The sequence below is a fragment of the Oncorhynchus mykiss genome, chromosome 12 (assembly GCF_057628025.1).
Source record: "Oncorhynchus mykiss isolate SJ-2025 chromosome 12, ASM5762802v1, whole genome shotgun sequence".
NCBI lineage: Eukaryota > Metazoa > Chordata > Actinopteri > Salmoniformes > Salmonidae > Oncorhynchus > Oncorhynchus mykiss.
The window spans coordinates 62,361,609-62,382,904 of record NC_143033.1 but is presented as its reverse complement, the minus strand read 5'-3'; the positions used below and the strand labels follow the sequence as shown (position 1 = coordinate 62,382,904).

At 47.2% G+C, this 21,296-nt stretch overlaps 1 protein-coding gene across 1 annotated transcript in view; it reads right to left on the bottom strand.

Moving 5' to 3' along the window:
- Positions 1 to 20,971, bottom strand: part of LOC110537871 (GDNF family receptor alpha-4-like) — a 98,554-nt gene extending 77,583 nt beyond the window's left edge. Inside the window, exon 1 of the mRNA XM_090191386.1 lies at positions 20,839 to 20,971. Within this exon, the coding sequence (XP_090047512.1) occupies positions 20,839 to 20,971 (133 nt within the window). The remainder of the gene's footprint in view (positions 1 to 20,838) is intronic.
- Between the last annotated feature and the right edge of the window lie 325 nt (positions 20,972 to 21,296).

The following is a 21,296-nucleotide window of genomic DNA, read 5'->3' as shown; positions in this document are numbered from 1 at the left end:
ATCTCCACCTGGCTTCCAGAGGTCACCTTATCTTTTAACATAGGGTTTTTCTGTCATGCGTAATGTTTTATTTCAATTTAACCCTAATTTTACCAGTTAACTGAGAACACATTCTCATTTACAGCAACAACCTGAGGAATAGTAAAATGGGGGGGGGGGGGGGGGGGGGGGGGGGGGTGAATGAGCCAATGGGAAGCTGGGGATGATTAGGTGGCCATGATGGTATGAGGTCCAGATTAGCCAGGACACAGGGGTTAACACCCCTACTTTTACGCCACAGAGAGTCAGGGCATCCATTTAATGTACCATCCGAAAGACGGCACAGTGCAATATACCCGATCACTGCCCTGGGGTTTTCACTCCACCTTTGTACTTAATTGATGAATTAAGGTCACTAATTAGTAAGGAATTCCCCTCACCTGGTTGTCTAGGTTTTAATTGAAAGAAAAAAAGAAAAACCTGCAGACACTTGGCCCACCATGGAATGAGTTTGAAACCCTGCTTCAGAATGACACTTCTGGTTTGTGTGGGAAATACCGGGTTACCTGGGAGAAAAGCTATTATTCTCGGGATGGAACATTTGTAATATACTGAAAAAATATTCAACCTTAGTCTGTAGCTTATTCTTTAGATGTTTTGGGCTGCTGGTACACCATGGTGTGCAGGCATAATCTAAGTGACACTGAACTAGTGCACTTGCCAGAGTCTTTAGGGTGTCTATAGGTGTCCATCAAATTAGCAACAGATTTTCATGCAAATATTCTAAAATCTGCATAAAAACATTTCTGTCATGCCTGCTCCCGCTCCCGTCGCATCTCGTCTCCAAACGTCTGTCCTTACAGAATGCTGACCACACAATGGGAAGCATCAGGGTTTTTTTTTGTTTTGTTTTTTGGTGCCACTGCCGGAGGAACCGGGGGTGCCTCAGCCGACTCGTCGGGCTCCCACGCCTCACCCGGCTCATCAGGCTCCCACGCCTCAGCGGGATTGTTAGGCTTTCACGTCTCAGCCGGATCATCGGGCTCCCATGCCTTAGCTGGCTCATCGGGCTTCTACCCGGCCCGTCAGGCTCGCCCAGGTGGAACGCCAGGTGGCCCCCCTAGAGGAGGGGGGGTACTGTCGCGCCTGCTCCCGCTCCCCCTCACTGGTGCTCGAGGGTGCCAGGATGCCCATCATTACGCACACCTGTCACCTTCATTACGCGCATCAGCGCTTCATTGGACTCACCTGTACTCCTTCACATTTTGATTGCCTGGCTACTTTACTAAAACAATAATTGTCCACCTCATGGTTCAGCTGTTGGGAGATTCGAGTACTAAATGCTTCAGGGCATTGCATGCATATGCCTTATGGCTTAGGTGTCCACTGTATGATATTAATATTAATATAAATATATATATATACCATTACCAGTCAAACATTTGGACACACCCACTCATTCAAGGGTTTTTCTTTATTTGACTATTTTCTACATTGTAGAATAATAGTGAAGACATCAAAACAAGGAAATAACACACATGGAATCATGCAATAACCAAAAAAGTGTAAATCAAATCAAATTATATGTTTTATATTTTAGATGCTTCAAAGTAGCCACCCTTTGTGCAAAGCTGTCATCAAGGCATTCTTGGCATTCTCTCAACCAGCTTCATGAGGTAGTCACCTGGAATGCATTTCAATTAACAGGTGTGCCTTGTTAAAAGTTGATTTTGTGGAATTTCTTTCCTTCTTAACAAAACTTCTTAGGGCTAGGTGTCCCAACTTCCGGTGAAACTGGAAGGTGCAAAATTCAAATAAATAATCATAAAAATGATGGATATTAAACATTTATGTACATACAAGTGTCTTATATTGGTTGAAAGCTAAAATGATTGTTAATCTAACTGCACTGTCCGATTTACAGTAGCCATTAGGAGCGAAAGCATGCCATGCGATTGTTTGGGGACGGCGCTCCACAACAAAATATTTTTCCACCAGCACAGGTTTCATAAATTCAGAAAAATACTTTTAGAAAATCTTCCTCTGATTTGTCATCCAAAGGGTCCCAGCTATAACATGTAGTGTCGCTTTGTTTTGTTAGATAAAATCCTTCCTTATATCCCAAAAAGTTGGTTTAGTTGGCACCATCGATTTGAGTAATCCACTCGTTCAACATGCAGAGATAGGAATCTGAAAATCTACCCCTAAACATTTTTATTGACTCCTCAGATACCCTAGAATGTAATCAAACTATAATATTTCATATGGAAAGAAGTATGTTCAATAGGAAACCAATTTTAGCAGGTGCGTTCTGTCTTCGTCGCGCGTGCATACACGAATTTCCAAGACTGTGTCCCTGTACTAAAACTGTTCTATCTCATTCGTTTTGGAAGTTACAAGCCTGAACCCTTGAACATATACTGCTGACACTCTGTGGAAGCCATATGAATTGCATCCTGGGAGATAGAATTCATTATTTCCCTGTACTTTCCATTGTAAGAGCATGGGCTCTCAAACAAAAAAACATTCTGGTTGATTTTCTTTGGAGTTCCTCCTACCATATTTATTGTGTTATAGTCTCCTACATTATTTTAACATTCTACAACCGTCAGAGTGTGTTCTTTCCAATGGTACCAATTATATGCATATCCTGGCTTCAGGGCCTGAGCAACAAGCAGTTTACATCGGGCACGTCAGTCAGGTGGAAATTGAGAAAAAAGGACCCTAGGCCTAACTTAATGCGTTTGAGCCATATCAGTTGTGCTGTGAAAAGGTAGAGGTGGTATACAGAAGATAGCCCTATTTGGTAAACGACCAAGTCCATATTATGGCAAGAACAGCTCAAATAAGCAAAGAGAAACAACAGTCCATCAGTACTTTAAGCCATGATGGTCAGGCAATACGGAAAATTTCAAGGACTTTGAAAGTTTCTTCAAGTGCAATCGCAAAACCCATCAAGCGCTATGATGAAACTGGCTCTCATGAGGACCACCACAGGAAAGGAAGACCCAGTTACCTCTGCTGCAGAGGATAAGTTCATTAGAGTTAGCAGCCCAAATAAATGCTTCACAGAGTTCAAGTAACAGACACATCTCAACATCAACTGTTCAGAGGAGACTGAGTGAATCAGGCCTTCATTGTCGAATTGCTGCAAAGAAACCACTACTAAAGGATTAGAAGAAGAGACTTGCTTGGGCCAAGAAACATGAGCAATGGACATTAGACCGGTGGAAATCTGTCCTTTGGTTTGATGAGTCCAAATTTGAGATTTTTGGTTCCAACCTCTGTGTCTTTGCGAGTAGGTGAACGGATGACTGGGAAGCATGGAGTAGGAGGTGTGATGGTGTGCGGGTGCTTTTCTGGTGACACTGTCATCGATTTATTTAGAATTCAAGGCACACTTAACCAGCATGACTACCACAGCATTCTGCAGGGATACGCCATCCCATCTGGTTTGCGCTTAGTGGGACTATAATTTGTGTAAGGGCTATTTGACCAAGAAGGAGAGTGATGGAGCGCTGCATTAGATGACCTGGCCTCCACAATCACCCAACCTCAAACCAATTGAGATGGTTTGGGATGAGTTGGAACGCAGAGTGAAGGAAATGCAGCCAACAAGTGCTCAGCATATGTGGGAACTCCTTCAAGACTTTTGGAAAAGCATTCCAGATGAAGCTGGTTGAGAGAATGCCAAGAGTGTGCAAAGCTGTCATCAAGGCAAAGGGTGGTTACTTTGAAGAATCTAAAATATATTTTAATTTGTTTAACACTTTTTTGGTTACTACAGGATTCCATGTGTTATTTCATAGTTTTGATGTCTTCACTAATATTGTACAATGTAGAAAATAGTCCAAATAAAGAAAAAACATTGAATGAGTAGGTGTGTCCAAACTTTGGACTGGTACTATATATATCTTATATAAAGAAAGAGAATCTTCGGCCTAGCCCCAGAGAGATAGAGATATGCCGGCGGCATGCTATGAGACCGACATGTATTTCTTTATGTCATGGCTACTGCGTCTGATATGCAGATATAGAGGAGGCATATTCATTAATTGTCTATCAGACTATTTGGTATATGTTTTGATTATAGGAGTAACTCTGATAGGCCTGAAACATTCTTCCTAACCTCAAGTTCAACTGTTGGTGTAAGTTGGAGCGTCGGTGCACATTGTCTTCGTATCGTAGGCTTGCAGTAGCTAAAGCTTAATAATAGCCACACCACACCAAACCTTGACAAAAGTTTCCAAACTTTATTTGGGTAATAGCAGAAGTAAGTCAAGCCATTTCTTATGAAACAATACAAGCAGGCTATTATACAGTTTTGCTGCAAACACAGCATTACAGTTGCATTACACTTGGTTTAAACCTTCACAAAAGTTTTGAGGAGGCAATATTGCAGTAATTACCAACAAAGACAAGACCCTGTCATACCCAACCAATGACAGAAAGGCTAATGCTATTTATTTTACAACATACCTACTTATAGCTTATCATAAACTAAATAAGGAGCACACGATTAAAAATGTAAATTAGCCAATGAAAATGTCTCAAACATAATTAAACCACACACTGGTGTGGAACTGGTTTCGATTAATAAATAGGCTTACAATAATAACAATGATATACAATAATAATAATGATAATACAAATTATTATAAATAAATGTACATTTCAAAATTGCATCCTACCTGAATAGGGAGTTGCTCAGTAGCCTACATTCTTCTCATCTTAGTCCACTACAATATTAAAACTTCTATTAAATTTCCCTTGTAGGCTTTTCACTATACGCATTATCTTTTTCCTCTAACTTTTGTTTTACTTCCAAGAAAAAGGCCTACATCTTCACAATCAACAGTAGCTTAGGCCAAGGCTCCTCTAATGGCTCTCTATCTCTCTCTCTCCTCAGCAGCAGGCACGCAAGGCGTGAAAGAATGGTGCTGGAGCGCAAATTCAGGGTGTATGTCATGACAGACAGCCAAAATAAGACCCTCGATATTTATAGAAAGGACCATCAACCTCTGTCATGTACTGTCATGTTGTGTCTTGTCTCTGTCCTTTCCCTTCACCCTGTCTCCCTCTGCTGGTCGTTGTTAGGTTACCTTTTCTCCCCCGCTTTCCCCCAGCTGTTCCTTGTCTCCTCTTGACTACCTCGTCACCCCTTCTCCCACCTGTTCCCCTTTTCCCTCTGATTAGTCCCCTATATCTCTCTCTGTTTTTGTTCCTGTCCTTGTCGGATTCTTGTTTGTTGTGTTTCATGCCTGAACCAGACTGTCGTCATGTTTGCTGTAACCTTGTCTTGTCCTGTCGGAATCTGCCGGTCCGTCTGAGCCTACCTATGTTTGGTAATTAAAGAAGCTCTGTTTAAGTTAATTCGCTTTTGGGTCCTCATTCACGCACCGTAACAGAAGAATCCGACCAAGAATGGACCCAGCGACTTCGGATCCTCTCCACTCAGCCGTCGGGATCCAGGGAGCGATGCTAGGCAGACACGAGCAGGAAGTGTCTGCTGCTCGACATGCCGTTGAGACCCTGGCCACCCAAGTCTCCAACCTCACAGAACAGGTTCACCATCTCCGCCTCGATCCACCGGCCACTTCCAGGGCTTTCGAATCTCCGGAGCCCAGAATCAATAACCCGCCGTGTTACTCTGGGGAGCCCACTGAATGCCGCTCGTTCCTCACCCAGTGTGATATTGTGTTTTCTCTCCAGCCCAACACTTACTCCAGGAGCACTGCTCGTGTCGCCTACGTCATATCTCTCCTTATTGGACGGGCTCGTGAGTGGGGCACGGCAATCTGGGAGGCAAGGGCTGAGTGTACTAACCAGTATCAGGACTTTAAGGAGGAGATGATACGGGTTTTTGATCGATCTGTTTTTGGGGAGGAGGCTTCCAGGGCCCTGTCTTCCCTATGTCAAGGCAATCGATCCATAACAGACTACTCTATTGAGTTTCGCACTCTTGCTGTCTCCAGTGGCTGGAACGAGCCGGCCTTGCTCGCTCGTCTTCTGGAGGGTCTCCGCGCAGAGGTAAAGGATGAGATTCTCTCCCGGGAGGTTCCTTCCAGCGTGGATTCCTTGATTGAACTCGCTATTCGCATTGAGCGACGGGTTGATCTTCGTCACCGAGCTCGTGGAAAGGAGCTCGCGCTCTCCGTCGCCCCCCTCTCCGCATCACTACCATCTTCCTCTGCCGGCTCGGGTGCTGAGCCCATGCAGCTGGGAGGTATCCGCATCTCGACTAAGGAGAGGGAACGGAGAATCACCAACCGCCTCTGTCTCTATTGCGGTTCTGCTGGTCATTTTGTCACTTCATGTCCAGTAAAAGCCAGAGCTCATCAGTAAGCGGAGGGCTACTGGTGAGCGCTACTACTCCTGTCTCTCCTTCAAGATCCTGCACTACCTTGTCGGTCCATCTACGCTGGACCGGTTCGTCAGCTTCCTGCAGTGCCTTAATAGACTCTGGGGCGGAGGGCTGTTTTATGGACGAGACCTGGGCTCGGGAACATGACATTCCTCTCAGACAGTTAAAGGAGCCCACGGCCTTGTTCGCCCTGGATGGTAGTCCTCTCCCCAGGATTCAGCGTGAGACGCTACCTTTAACCCTCACTGTTTCTGGTAATCATAGTGAAACCATTTCTTTTTTAATTTTTCGTTCACCTTTTACACCTGTTGTTTTGGGCCATCCCTGGGTAGTTTGTCATAATCCTTCCATTAATTGGTCTAGTAATTCTATCCTCTCCTGGAACGTCTCTTGTCATGTGAAATGTTTAATGTCTGCTATCCCTCCTGTTTCCTCTGTCTCTTCTTCACAGGAGGAGCCTGGTGATTTGACAGGGGTGCCGGAGGAATATCACGATCTGCGCACGGTGTTCAGTCGGTCCAGGGCCACCTCTCTTCCTCCACACCGGTCGTATGATTGTAGTATTGATCTCCTTCCGGGAACCACCCCCCCCCCCGGGGTAGACTATACTCTCTGTCGGCTCCCGAACGTAAGGCTCTCGAAGATTATTTGTCTGTAGCTCTTGACGCCGGTACCATAGTCCCCTCCTCCTCTCCCGCCGGAGCGGGGTTTTTTTTTGTCAAGAAGAAGGACGGGTCTCTGCGCCCCTGCATAGATTATCGAGGGCTGAATGACATAACAGTGAAGAATCGTTATCCGCTTCCTCTTATGTCTTCAGCCTTCGAGATCCTGCAGGGAGCCAGGTTTTTCACTAAGTTGGACCTTCGTAACGCTTACCATCTCGTGCGCATCAGGGAGGGGGACGAGTGGAAGACGGCGTTTAACACTCCGTTAGGGCACTTTGAATACCGGGTTCTTCCTTTCGGCCTCGCTAACGCTCCAGCTGTCTTTCAGGCATTAGTCAATGATGTCCTGAGAGACATGCTGAACATCTTTGTTTTCGTTTACCTTGACGATATCCTGATTTTTTCACCGTCACTCCAGATTCATGTTCAGCACGTTCGACGTGTCCTCCAGCGCCTTTTAGAGAATTGTCTTTTTGTGAAGGCTGAGAAGTGCACTTTTCATGCCTCCTCCGTCACATTTCTCGGTTCTGTTATTTCCGCTGAAGGCATTAAGATGGATCCCGCTAAGGTCCAAGCTGTCATTGATTGGCCCGTCCCTAAGTCACGCGTCGAGCTGCAGCGCTTTCTCGGCTTCGCGAACTTCTATCGTCGTTTCATCCATAATTTCGGTCAGGTGGCAGCTCCTCTCACAGCCCTTACTTCTGTCAAGACGTGCTTTAAGTGGTCCGTTTCCGCCCAGGGAGCTTTTGATCTCCTCAAGAATCGTTTTACATCCGCTCCTATCCTTGTTACACCTGACGTCTCTAGACAGTTCGTTGTCGAGGTTGACGCGTCAGAGGTGGGCGTGGGAGCCATTCTTTCTCAGCGCTCCCTCTCTGACGACAAGGTCCACCCATGCGCGTATTTTTCTCATCGCCTGTCGCCGTCGGAACGTAACTATGATGTGGGTAACCGCGAACTGCTCGCCATCCGGTTAGCCCTAGGCGAATGGCGACAGTGGTTGGAGGGGGCGACCGTTCCTTTTGTCGTTTGGACTGACCATTAGGAACCTTGAGTACATCCGTTCTGCCAAACGACTTAATGCGCGTCAGGCGCGTTGGGCGCTGTTTTTCGCTCGTTTCGAGTTCGTGATTTCTTATCGTCCGGGCTCTAAGAACACCAAGCCTGATGCTTTGTCTCGTCTCTTCAGTTCTTCAGTAGCCTCCACTGACCCCGAGGGGATTCTCCCTGAGGGGCGTGTTGTCGGGTTGACTGTCTGGGGAATTGAGAGGCAGGTAAAACAAGCGCTCACTCACACTCCGTCGCCGCGCGCTTGTCCTAGGAACCTTCTTTTCGTTCCCGTTCCTACTCGTCTGGCCGTTCTTCAGTGGGCTCACTCTGCGCGCAGACTAAGTCCGGTAACTCTCCTCCTGCCGGCCGTCTCAGGCCGCTTCCTATTCCCTCTCGACCGTGGTCTCACATCGCCTTAGATTTTGTCACCGGACTGCCTTCGTCAGCGGGGAAGACTGTTATTCTTACGGTTGTCGATAGGTTCTCTAAGGCGGCTCATTTCATTCCCCTTGCTAAGCTTCCTTCTGCTAAAGAGACGGCACAAATCATCATCGAGAATGTTTTCAGAATTCATGGCCTTCCGTCAGACGTCGTTTCGGACAGAGGTCCGCAATTCACGTCTCAATTTTGGAGGGAGTTTTGCCGTTTGATTGGGGCTTCCGTCAGTCTCTCTTCCGGCTTTCACCCCCAGTCTAACGGTCAAGCAGAACGGGCCAATCAGACTATTGGTCGCATCTTACGCAGTCTTTCTTTTCGCAACCCTGCGTCTTGGTCAGAACAGCTCCCCTGGGCAGAATACGCCCACAACTACCTTCCTTCGTCTGCGACCGGGCTATCTCCTTTTCAGAGTAGCCTCGGGTACCAGCCTCCGCTGTTCTCATCTCAGTTCGCCGAGTCCAGCGTCCCCTCCGCTCAGGCTTTTGTCCAACGTTGCGAGCGCACCTGGAAGAGGGTCAGGTCTGCACTTTGCCGTTATAGGACGCAGACTGTGAGGGCTGCTAATAAGCGTAGAACTAAGAGTCCTAGATATTGTCGCGGTCAGAGAGTTTGGCTCTCCACTCAGAACCTTCCCCTTAAGACGGCTTCTCGCAAGTTGACCCCGCGGTTCATTGGTCCGTTCCGTATTTCTCGGGTCATTAATCCTGTCGCAGTTCGACTTCTTCTTCCGCGATACCTTCGTCGCGTCCACCCGGTCTTCCATGTCTCCTGCATCAAGCCCGTCCTTCGCGCCCCCGCTCGTCTTCCCCCCCCCCCCCCCCCCATCCTTGTCGAGGGCGCACCCATCTACAGGGTCCGTAGAATTTTGGACATGCGTCCTCGGGGCCGTGGTCACCAGTACCTCGTAGATTGGGAGGGGTACGGTCCTGAGGAGAGGAGTTGGGTTCCCTCTCGGGACGTGCTGGACCGTGCGCTGATCGAGGATTTCCTCCGTTGCCGCCAGGTTTCCTCCTCGAGTGCGCCAGGAGGCGCTCGGTGAGTGGGGGGGTACTGTCATGTACTGTCATGTTGTGTCTTGTCTCTGTCCTTTCCCTTCACCCTGTCTCCCTCTGCTGGTCGTTGTTAGGTTACCTTTTCTCCCCCGCTTTCCCCCAGCTGTTCCTTGTCTCCTCTTGACTACCTCGTCACCCCTTCTCCCACCTGTTCCCCTTTTCCCTCTGATTAGTCCCCTATATCTCTCTCTGTTTTTGTTCCTGTCCTTGTCGGATTCTTGTTTGTTGTGTTTCATGCCTGAACCAGACTGTCGTCATGTTTGCTGTAACCTTGTCTTGTCCTGTCGGAATCTGCCGGTCCGTCTGAGCCTACCTATGTTTGGTAATTAAAGAAGCTCTGTTTAAGTTAATTCGCTTTTGGGTCCTCATTCACGCACCGTAACAACCTCATCACGGTGCACTTTCACCACCCTGTGGAAGTTCATTATCATTCATATAATCTGTATATTTTGGATGAACGTGTGCATGCCTACAGGAGACTTTTGAAGTAGCCTAATCAGATGAAAACATTGTGACTGGTTGTGTTTATGACATATATAAAAGGTAATGCGTTTAAAAAGTTAGCTGCTCGGATTGGAGAAGAGGCAGAGCATGAGTTAAGCTTTCCTGAATACCTGGACCTTCCGGGAGCATGCAGTATGTGGCCACATTATTATAGGATGACAGAGGAGAATGATGATCTGCAAAAGACAACGCAATCAGTATCAGAAGTTTTAAAAAAATATAGCCAGACTGGTTTGCTACTGTGCCTTTCTAGACCATATAAACTGTCGAAAGAAGGCCCACAATTGATCCAAATCAAATTTTGAGCTGTGTGTCTCATGTCTTCTCTGTTACTTCATGCGCAGTGATGCACCTGGCCTCTCCGCTGCCTATCAGCTATTCCTATTTGTTCTATCAGCTATTCCTATTTGTTTTTGTCGATTCATATAAAAATGTATGCAGCCTTGAATGATTTTATGTGTGGTATGATTGCTAGTTAACCTATTGCAGATCTGGACAAACGATCCACCTACCGCTATTGTCACTATGAATGGTGGATAGAGGGCAGGATAGACCATTAGACTGGTAGATTAAACTTACCTGCGGCATACTTAAGCAATAAGGCCCGAGTGGGTGTGGTATATGGCCAATATACCATGGCTAAAGACTGTTCATATGCACGACGCAACACGGAGTTCCTGGACACAGCCCTTCGCCGTGGTATATTGGCAATATACCACAAACCCCCAAGGTGCCTTATTGCTATTATAAACTGGTTACCAATGTAATTAGAGCACGCGCATACAAAGTAAAAATACATGTGTTGTTATACCCATGATACGCCACGGCTGTCAGCCAATCAGCATTCGAACCACCCAGGGCTCGAACCACCCAGTTTACAATAAAAGTTAGCACACGGAAAAGCAATATTGTATAAGGGAAGTACCAAAACATCTTGATATAGAGGCGGCGCATGCAAGCACATGAGGAAATTTGGCTAGGATGGAAGAAATTATATTGTAAAACCTGCAAAAAAGCGAATGTAAACCAGGGGAAAACCGCACTACCCTCCCTTGTGCCCCCCCAAAAAACACGCAACCCTCCCCAAACCCCCCCAAAAAAGTTTGACAACCCTCCCTATTTTGGACCACCCCTCACAGGATGTTCCCCCGTGATGAAAGGGGGCATGACTGAAAAAGTTTGGGAAGCACTGATTTAGCTAATGATTTGCACAAACACAGATGGGCTTCAGCCTATTAATTTGAAGCCACTATGCTGCATAAGTTAGGCTACAGGTGATAATGCTTATTGCTAAATAACACAGCAGCCTGATAATATGGACCAAAATGTTGTTAGGTTCACTTTTGGAGGGGAGATTATATTTTAAATGTTTCGGTCAGGGGGATTGTTATAGTGTACATTGCTCACTGCCTGTATTATTATTATCTTAACAGGATGCATACTCTGACAGTGAGCTTCTCCAAAGGAGCAGAGCCTAACGCCGAAGACTAACGTATTGCATGTATTGTAATCTTTTCTAATCAAAGGTTCAACATGGTGTTTTCTGTCTGAACCATGCTTGGCATGTAATTGTTTTGGAGAATGCCTATGAGAAAGTCAGTTATCCTTTCTACTCCAAATTGAATGAAAATAAGATGATGCTACTCCATGTTGAAATTGACCCATCATAATGGGTGTATGCAGATTATTGGGTATCAGAACACTTATGAAGTGCTAGTGAGCCACTTAATTTCAACCTCATATTGATTTTCAATGTGGCATACATTTAAATTGCAATCACATTTTAATGTATGTTCTTTTTTTTTTATTTAACTAGCAAGTCAGTTAAGAACAAATTCTTATTTAAAATGACGGCCTACCCCGGCCAAACCCTAACCCGGACGACGCTGGGCCAATTGTGCGCCGCCCTATGGGACCCCCAATCACGGCCGGTTGTGATACAGCCTGGAATCAAACCAGGGTCTGTAGTGACGCCTCAAGCACTGCGATGTAGTGCCTTAGACTGCTGCGCCACTCGGGAGCCCATTCTCTAGATGGCAAAACCATCCTTTCCTACAACTAAAATGTAGGCTATTGCTAGTCTAAGATGTGCTCTTAAGGTGCCAACTGTTACTCCTTAAGGTCCAAGGACTTGCTTATTTTCACAGCTTGACTTCGTCTGGCAGCCAAAACAGTCAAATACTCCATCTAAACGTGAATTGATTCTCAATTGCGATATGGTTCTAGAAACAAAGCCTTTTACTTTCATATCACATCAAAATAATTTCACAAATGTTAAATATACACTTACTGTACACTGTTTTAACCGGCATTAGCACAGTTGCAGCCGAAAGTATTTTTCTGTGACAAGTTTCTGGCGGCCTTCTACCGTTACACACAGGTGTAATGGAAGAAACGGGTCCATCAATATTAATTAATTACAACATAACTTACGGCAGTACTCACCAATGAATACGAGATGAAATAGGTACACTCCCCAAAGATCCATTTGATTTACGATGTCGTACGATTCTGTTAAAATAATTCCAGGTAAACCACCACTAACGTTACACTCATATCTTCGAAATTACACTCAAATACATCCTCATGTGGCATAGGCCTGCCTACATGTGGACTAAATTGTTACAAAAGGAATTGATGAACAAGTGCGATCCTTGTTCGCAACATTTTTCAGAATTCCGTAAATTTCCCGAAATGTGGATGGATTAATAAAATGTCATGGACATAAATCAAATAATTACGGGGTAATTGTTATGTAAAACGAAAAGAAAACCTGGTATTCTCACCGAAAGTTATTTAGGCTACACCTGTAGGGTCCGGTGTGTGAGAGTTTGTGTTTTCCCGCTGCTGTTCTTTCTCCACGGAAAGAGTGTCGTCTCCGAACGTATTCGCTGTTGGTTAATCGAGGAGAGAGTGGTCGGATGGACGAACTGTTGAGAGCGATGTAGGTGAGCATAAGCGAATGGGTTAGGATGGGGGAGCACAGAGCGGGCTACCGGAGCACAGCGGGTTACGTAGAGTGGAATGGTTCTAAGGACAGTGACACGTCCAATGTTCGAGTAAAAAAAACACACAACATAACATTGCCTCTACAAGCCTATAGTCATGTAGGTAAAGTTATATTGTACTATTTCCCAGTCGTTCTCAGATCCAGCTGGAAAAGAAGATAACTACTAATTTGGTGAAACTGACAGATAATGATGGCTGAACACCACAAAAATAGATGGTCTGACTCAATTCAACACGATGTATTACATTTTTCCTGCACTTTAATACTAGGTGTTGAATTCAAATCAATTTAAAACAATGTTTGTCCCAGCTTCGTGTGGAAACTGTGGCAGCATTTCTTATTCGGATTTAAGTCAATTGGAAATACAAACTGTAAACCCTGAAATTACTCTGAGACAGAATTCAGTAGGGAAAATGAATGAGAGTAATAAAAAGCAGTGCTAAAACAAAACCATGTTTTGGCTGGATAAAATTGATATCAAATCTATAATAGATAAGCTCCTGGGGGGAAACTAATATTTGTTTTTGGGCACTAAGATAATAATTTGATCCTGTCTACTTCCATATCTGTTTATTATTTCAATCTTGTTTATAGAATACTTTTCTCAGTCATGGTTTTGTTTTCCATTCTTGGCTCTTGTTGTGTGCTATATTGGAAGAGACTACCAGATTAAATGACAGCTGGTCAATTTCTAGGTTGTTTTGTGAGCATCACCCAAGACAGTAATCATGACTTTGTCATTAAGAGGAGCCAACAAATGCCTGGGGAGGGATGAGGGAGGGAAAAGGATCTGGGAGGGGGTTGGATTGATGGGTGTCTTCCTGCACTTCAGAATATCCAGAATATGTGGCTTGTTGTACAAACAAAAACATCTCTATAAAATATAGCAAACAGAAGAGTGGAAATTAAGCTGTGGACAACCTTCTAATACAATGACATTGCTTCTTGAATGGTTTGAAATTTGACTATTGTCTCAAGTCTGTTTGATGTGAGACTCACAGCGTCTTCTAGAGAGCAAGAGTGCGCAACTCTGGTCCTGGAGCACTGCATTGGTCCCACACTGGATTCAAATGTTCAAATAATCATAGTCTTCAATTTGGACCATGATTATTTTTATCAGGTATATTTGCACTGAGCTGGAGCAAAATCGTGCAATGAATGCAACCCTACGATACTGGAATAGCCCACCTATGCTCCACCAGAAGATAGAACCTGAGGCTAGAGGCTATTGCAGGGATTGGCTATTGATGCTGATGGCAATGCAACATATTTAAAATAGCTTATAGTAGTTATACTGTTTCTGAAAGTTAAGGGCGGGGATGTTAATATGTGAATGTTATGGCCCAACCCTAATGAAATGACAGCAGTCATCCAGGAAGTGCATATGGGCATTATATACAGTGTCTGCAAATGTAGTAGGATTAGGGAAGTAAGGCAAAAAATAGGCAATAGTGGCGAAATAATTACAATTTAGCATTAACACTGGAGCGATAGATGTGCAGATGATGATGTGCAAGTAGAGATACTGAGGTGCAAAAGAGCAAAAATAAATAACAATATGGGGATGAGGTAGTTGGGTGGGCTATTTACAGATGGGCTGTGTACAGGTGCAGTGATCGGTAAGCTGCTCTGACAGCTTGTTACAGTTTTCTTCCGTCGAAGGAGAGGCGGACCAAAATGCAGCGTGGTTATTTTGATTAATCTTTAATAAAAGATGAACACAAACAATACAAAACAAGAACCGTGAAAACCTAAACAGCCTTATCTGGTGCAAACAAACACTGAGACAGGAACAATCACCCACGAAACACTCAAAGAATATGGCTGCCTAAATATGGTTCCCAATCAGAGACAACGATAAACACCTGCCTCTGATTGAGAGCCACTCCAGGCAGCCATAGACTATTCTAGACAACCCCACTAGCCACTATTCCATAACCTACAACAAACCCCGAGACAAAACACACCACATAAAATAACCCATGTCACACCCTGGCCTGACCAAAATAATAAAGAAAACACAAAATACTAAGACCAGGGCGTGACAGAACCCCCCCACCCCAAGGTGCGGACTCCCGGCCGCACACCTAAACCCATAGGGGAGGGTCCGGGTGGGCGTCTGTCCACGGTGGCGGCTCCGGCGCGGGACATGGACCCCACTCCAACAAAGTCTTAGTCTGCATGCATCGCGTCCTTAGATTGGCAACCCTCGCCGCTGACCTTGGCGTAGTAACCCTAACCAAGGGCCCCACTGGACTGAGGGGCAGCTCCGGACTGATGTGCAGTTCGGGACTGAGGGGTAGCTCTGGACTGGGGGGTAGCTCGGGACTGAGGGGTAGCTCGGGACTGAGGGGTAGCTCGGGACTGAGGGGAAGCTCGGGACTGAGAGGAAGCTCGGTACTGAGAGGAAGCTCAGTACTGAGAGGAAGGCACTTGGCTCGATGCTTACTCTAGCCCGGCTGATACGCGGAGCTGGTATGTACCGCACCGGGCTATGCACCCGCACTGGAGACACCGTGCGCTCCACAGCATAACACGGCGCCTGCCCAGTCTCTCTAGCCCCCCGGTAAGCACAGGAAATTGGCGCAGGTCTACTCCCTGTGTGCCCCCCCCAATACATTTTTGGGGCTGACTCTCGGGCTTCCATCCGCGTCGCCGTGCTGCCTCCTCATACCAGCGCCTCTCCGCTTTCGCCGCCTCCAGCTCTTCTTTGGGGCGGCGATATTCTCCAGGCTGAGCCCAGGGTCCTTTACCATCCAATATCTCATCCCATGTCCAGAAATCTGGATTTCGTTGCTCCTGCTGCCTGTCACCACGCCGCTTGGTCCTTTTGTGGTGGGTGATTCTGTTACGGTTTTCTTCCGTCGAAGGAGAGGCGGACCAAAATGCAGCGTGGTTATTTTGATTCATCTTTAATAAAAGATAAACACGAACAATACAAAACAAGAAACGTGAAAACCTAAACAGCCTGATCTTTTTTTTTTTTCTAAAAAATAATTTATTACCTTCAATACCATTCATTCTTTACAACTCATAATTTTCATACATACTCCAACAATGGTATTTTAATTTAACTAAACAAAAACCCAAACAAAACCTCAGGGGAGCATCTTTCCTCCCCGTCACCCTACAAACTACCTTTCCCTATCTCCCCATCCCTAATCTATCCCCTTACAAATCTAAATGACACCCAGCCCTAAACCCCCCTTCCACCTCTCCCGAGCAGCATGCTGCCCCCACTTCCTCTCCTCCCTCTAAATCCTCCCCCTCAAATCTCCTTCCACTCTCCTCACTATCCCTTCCACCCCCCAATCTCTCCCTGTCTTCACCATGTTCTGCCTGGCTTCCCACAGCCCCCGTTTAAAGAGACTCATGAGAAGCCAGAGCAGAAACCTGTCCCTATCCGTCCCTCTCGCTCTCCCTACACCTCTCTCTAACCTGGCCCACGTCAATACAAAATCCCCCTTACCAAACCTAACAACACCCGTGCCCTAGCCCATACTACTTCGGCAAAGGCACAGTCCCAAAAGACATGGCGCACAGTCTCCTCCCTGCCACAAGAGGATCTTGGACAGGTGGGGGATTGCACCAAACTATACCGGTACATGATGGAACGTACCGACAAGCACTTATGGAGGCTCAACCAATTCAGGTCCTTGAGCCTGTTGTCCAGACCCCGCGCCTGCACTCCCTCCCAGACCACTTCCGAGATGCCCACTACAGGCGCCGGACTCCCTGCCTTTCTGACCTCCTCGTACAGGTGCCTGTGATCTAAACCTACTCGGGCAACTTCAACCTCAGGGTGCGCACGCAGCCACTTGGCCGCATGACCAAAGTGCCACGGCAGCTGTTCCGCCCGAGGACCCGTGTTAGACCACACCATTACGCTTCTCGCCTGATACGAGAAGAACACCCTCAGGAGGTAACCGGACGGGTGTATCACTGGATGAGCAAGCTCCGTTAACAAGAAAGAAACAAAAATTGCGTCCAGCTTGAGGGGGAAATGTGGTACCCCCCTCAAGCTGCCCTGGCGACACACTCGCACCTGCCACTAGCCTCACTAGAGGCCTCCTCAGACTAGCCGGCAATGGGTAGATGTACGCCAAATACAAAAGAGACGGCAACACATCCACCTTTAGGACCAGGACTTTGCCCATAAAAGACAAACACCACTGCGATACGCATGTTCCAGTTTAGCGTCGCTGAGCCGGAGGTCTCAAAATGGACCCAGAGAATCCTCAGGGCCCCCTCACAGAGAGATAACCCCCCGGGCACATCCGTTCTACCGCGCCATCTTCCGAAAAACTTGACGGAAGACTTTGCATGGTTCAGAACTGCTCCCGACGCTCGGGTGAAATCCCCAAAGATGGCAAGGGACCTTGTCAGGCACGAGTCCTTGCACAGCAGCAAGGAAGTGGCGTCGGCGTACTGCGTCATCTTAACACGCAGCCCACCACTTCCAGGGATCAACAAGCCTTCCACCCCTGTGTCTGCCCTAATGGCAGCCCCCAGAGGCTCCATGTACAGAACGAAGAGGAGAGCCGAGAGTGGGCACCCCTGCCTGACCCCAGACAAGAGGTCAAAAACGTCACCCAAGTGACTATTTACACTAACTCGGCACCCCGCTCCGACATATAATGTACGAATCCATCCTATGAACTGCTCCCCAAATCCTAATCGACCTAACACTCTGAATAAAAAGGATCTATTCACGCGATCAAAGGCTTTCGCCTGATCTAGCGCTGCTACCAATAAAGGCAGTCCTCTATCTTCAACCCAAGCGATGAAGTCCCTGATTAACTGTAGGTTCCATCTAATAGAGTGGCCCTCTACCCCGCACGTCTGATCCTCATGGACGACGTAGGGAAGGGCTGTGCGCAACCGGTCTGCTAAAACCTTTGCAAGTAGCTTGTAATCTACACACAGCATGGTCAACGGCCGCCAGTTGCCAAGGTCTGTTACTTCCCCCTTCTTATATAAAAGTGAAAGCACACCAACAGCCATTGATCCCCCCGGGACCCCCGTCTCAAGGATGGCCTTCAAGACTTCGAGGACCACTGGTCCAAGTATACCCCAAAACTTGAGATAAAACTCAGCCGGCAGCCCATCCATCCCAGGCACCTTCCCTTTTCCCATCCTCCTAAGAGCCTCAACCTCTTCTAGTGAAATCTGGGCCTCCATCACTTCTCTAATGTCCTCCGGCAACCGCCTGGACAAGTGTTCTAAAAACACATTTCCCTGCTCTACATCTATTTCCCTTTCCTTAAATAAACCTTGGAAATGATCAGTTGTCACCCTGACCATATCCTCTGGTTCTCTAACTATACTGCCATTTTCTTCCCTAACGCCATGCATTACCTTCCTACTCTGTCTGGCCCTAACCGACTTAAAGAACATAGCAGAACAAGTCTCATTGTGTTCTAGAAAGCCACTATGTGCACGCTCCAGGAAAGCTCGAGCCTTCCGCTCCTGCAACTCCCTGAGCTGCGCCTTTAGGGTTGCGGATCTCTCCCAGTCAAACGACCCGCCGAGGTTGCCTGCCTCGTACTCGAGTTCAATTAACCTTTGGATACGATCCACCTCCCTCCTCTCCTCCCTTTTTTTCCTCTTGCAATATCCTATTATAAAAGCCCTAATCCTCACCTTAACTAATTACCACCATTCTAACACCCCCTCGCACATGGACCGGAGGCCTTCAAGCCTCCAAAAGAAACCAAAAAACCCATCAACAAAAGCCTGCTCCTCCAGCACATCCCGATCTAACTTCCAGTACCCCCTACCAAAGAGGCAGACTGGCGACCCCACCTGCAGAAGCACCCCGTCGTGATCCGAAAAGAAAACAGGCAACAGCCGCCCAGACAACTTACCCAAATACCTGGGTACAAAAATATAGTTGAGCCTCCGCGCAACCCCCCTGGAGTTGCGCCATGTAGTAGTAGTGTGCAGGCCACCATCAACCAGACCATGGCAAGCCATTAGCCCGGTGATGGCGCCTGCACTGCTATCCCCCCCTATTCCTAAATCTGTATTAAAATCCCCCCCCTATCACTAATTTCCTATTTGTGACACACAGAGGTGCCAGACAGTCCACCATCTCCCTCCTGTCTGCCACCACCTGTGGCCCATACACCACCACTAATCTAAATTTACAATCCCTTATCGTGACATCCACCCCTATAACCCTCCCCTGCATCACCACAAAAGAACCCTCCACTTTTACCTCCCTGTGCCCACACAAAATCCCTACCCCCGATGAGTGCACCCCCCCAATACCCCAAACCGACTCCCCTTTGTCCCACTCCTTCTTAAACCTACTAACATCCCCTCCATCCCTCAGGTGAACCTCCTGTAAAAAACAAAAATCAAACCCCACACCCTCCAAATAACTAAAAACCGCCCCTCTTAACATAATCCCTTAAACCCCTTACATTTAAACTAACAAAAGTAAAATTAGACCCCATGAAAGAATAAAATAAAAACATGTAATACACTCAAATACTAAACCCAGACAGAAAAAAACAAAAACAGGAGACTCACCCGATGCTCCCCTGCTCCATATCTACCGGTGATAACACCATCCGTACTCCCGACGTCCCCCCCTCTTCCTCCATCTCACCAACCCAGGATGCAGGAATAGTGTTTGGCTCCGGGGTGCCCTGCACCCTGGGTCTACCCCCACACTCCTCCCCCTCCCCAGCGCTGCAGCTGTTTTGGAAAAAAATGGGGAAGGCTGAGTCCCCAAACAAAAAACTCCCCACCTCCTCCTGCACCCACCTGAGACTTGTTAGGTGTGTCCCCACCCAACAAAAGTTGAGGGCCTGGGGAAACCAGCAGCAACCCAGAGGTTTCTCCCACCCCCATCACTCTCTTGACCATCCCCTCCCTCTCACTGTCGGCCAATCGCACCCTCCTCTTCATTCTCTTCTTTGGTGATGGCGGCAGTGGAGAGATACCACCCTCCCCCCCGCCAGTTCCTCCACCATACCCCTCATCTCTTCCACCAGGGCACTTTCCCCCCACTCCACTTGTTCTTCCACCGTCTCCTTCTCCACCACTCCTCCCTCGCTTTCTTCTCTCTCATGCTCCTCCACTCGCTTGCCTTCTTCCGCCGCTTTTCCTGGTTCTCCTACTCCCGTGCCTTCCGTTTCCTTCTCTCTTCCATCCGCCGCTTCTTGCCCCTCCTCCTTCCTTGCGACCCTCCCCTCTGGACCTGTACTCTGGTCATGAGGCATTCTTCCTTCCCCTCCTCTTCTTCCCCCATCCCCCGCTCATGCTCCTCCCCCAGCCACAGACGCGTATGACCTCTGACGAGCCGGACACCCCCGCCACAGGTGTGCTAATGAGCCACACCCATGGCACGCCTTAGGCTCGTCACAATACTTCGCCTCGTGCTCCCCAGATCCACAAAATCTGCATTTTCTTGCACTGCACGAGGCGAAGATGTGGCCATAGGCCATACAGCACCTGCAAAATGGAGGCTGACGTGCATAAAACAACGTCCCCTGTCAGTCCCTAGGGAGAACATAGCAGGAGGATGGAGGTAGCCACCATGTCCCTTTGGGTCCTCCCTGAGGAGGGCCTGGAAGCCTCTCCTCCCATTCCAAAACCCAAGGGAGTCTTTGAGGTGCCTTGCTGAGGAGACGTTATCCATGTATCTCCCCAGAAAGGCCCTCACCTCATCGTCCTTAACGTATGGGTTGTATATGTTGACAGTTACAACCCTAAAGTTGTTCCTCGCCAAGCTTGTTATTTCATAGTGGCTCATCGGCCTCTCACCTCCCACTGCTCTTGCCCTTCTCAGGATATCATCATGTTTCTCCTCTGTATGTAGTGCCACGTCGTATGCTCCCTCCAACGAGTTGCCTTGGAAGCAAAACACGTCCTTCACCGTCAGCTTTAGAATCCCCATCAAAATTGTCCTTCCAAAAGTTTCCCGTCCTAAAGGCTCCAACTCCTTTTCCTGATCTGAGTGGGCATTCTATGTTACATGTCTAGTTTGTCTAGTTCTATGTTTGGCCTGATATGGTTCTCAATCAGAGGCAGGTGTTAGTCGTTAGCTCTGATTGGGAACCATATTTAGGTAGCCTGTTTGGTGTTGGGTTTTGTGGGTGATTGTTCCTGTCTCTGTGTTTGCACCAGATAGGACTGTTTTAGGTTTTCGCACGTTTGTTGTTTTATTAGTTTTTTCATGTACAGTTTCTTTATTAAAGTACAATGAATAACAACCACGCTGC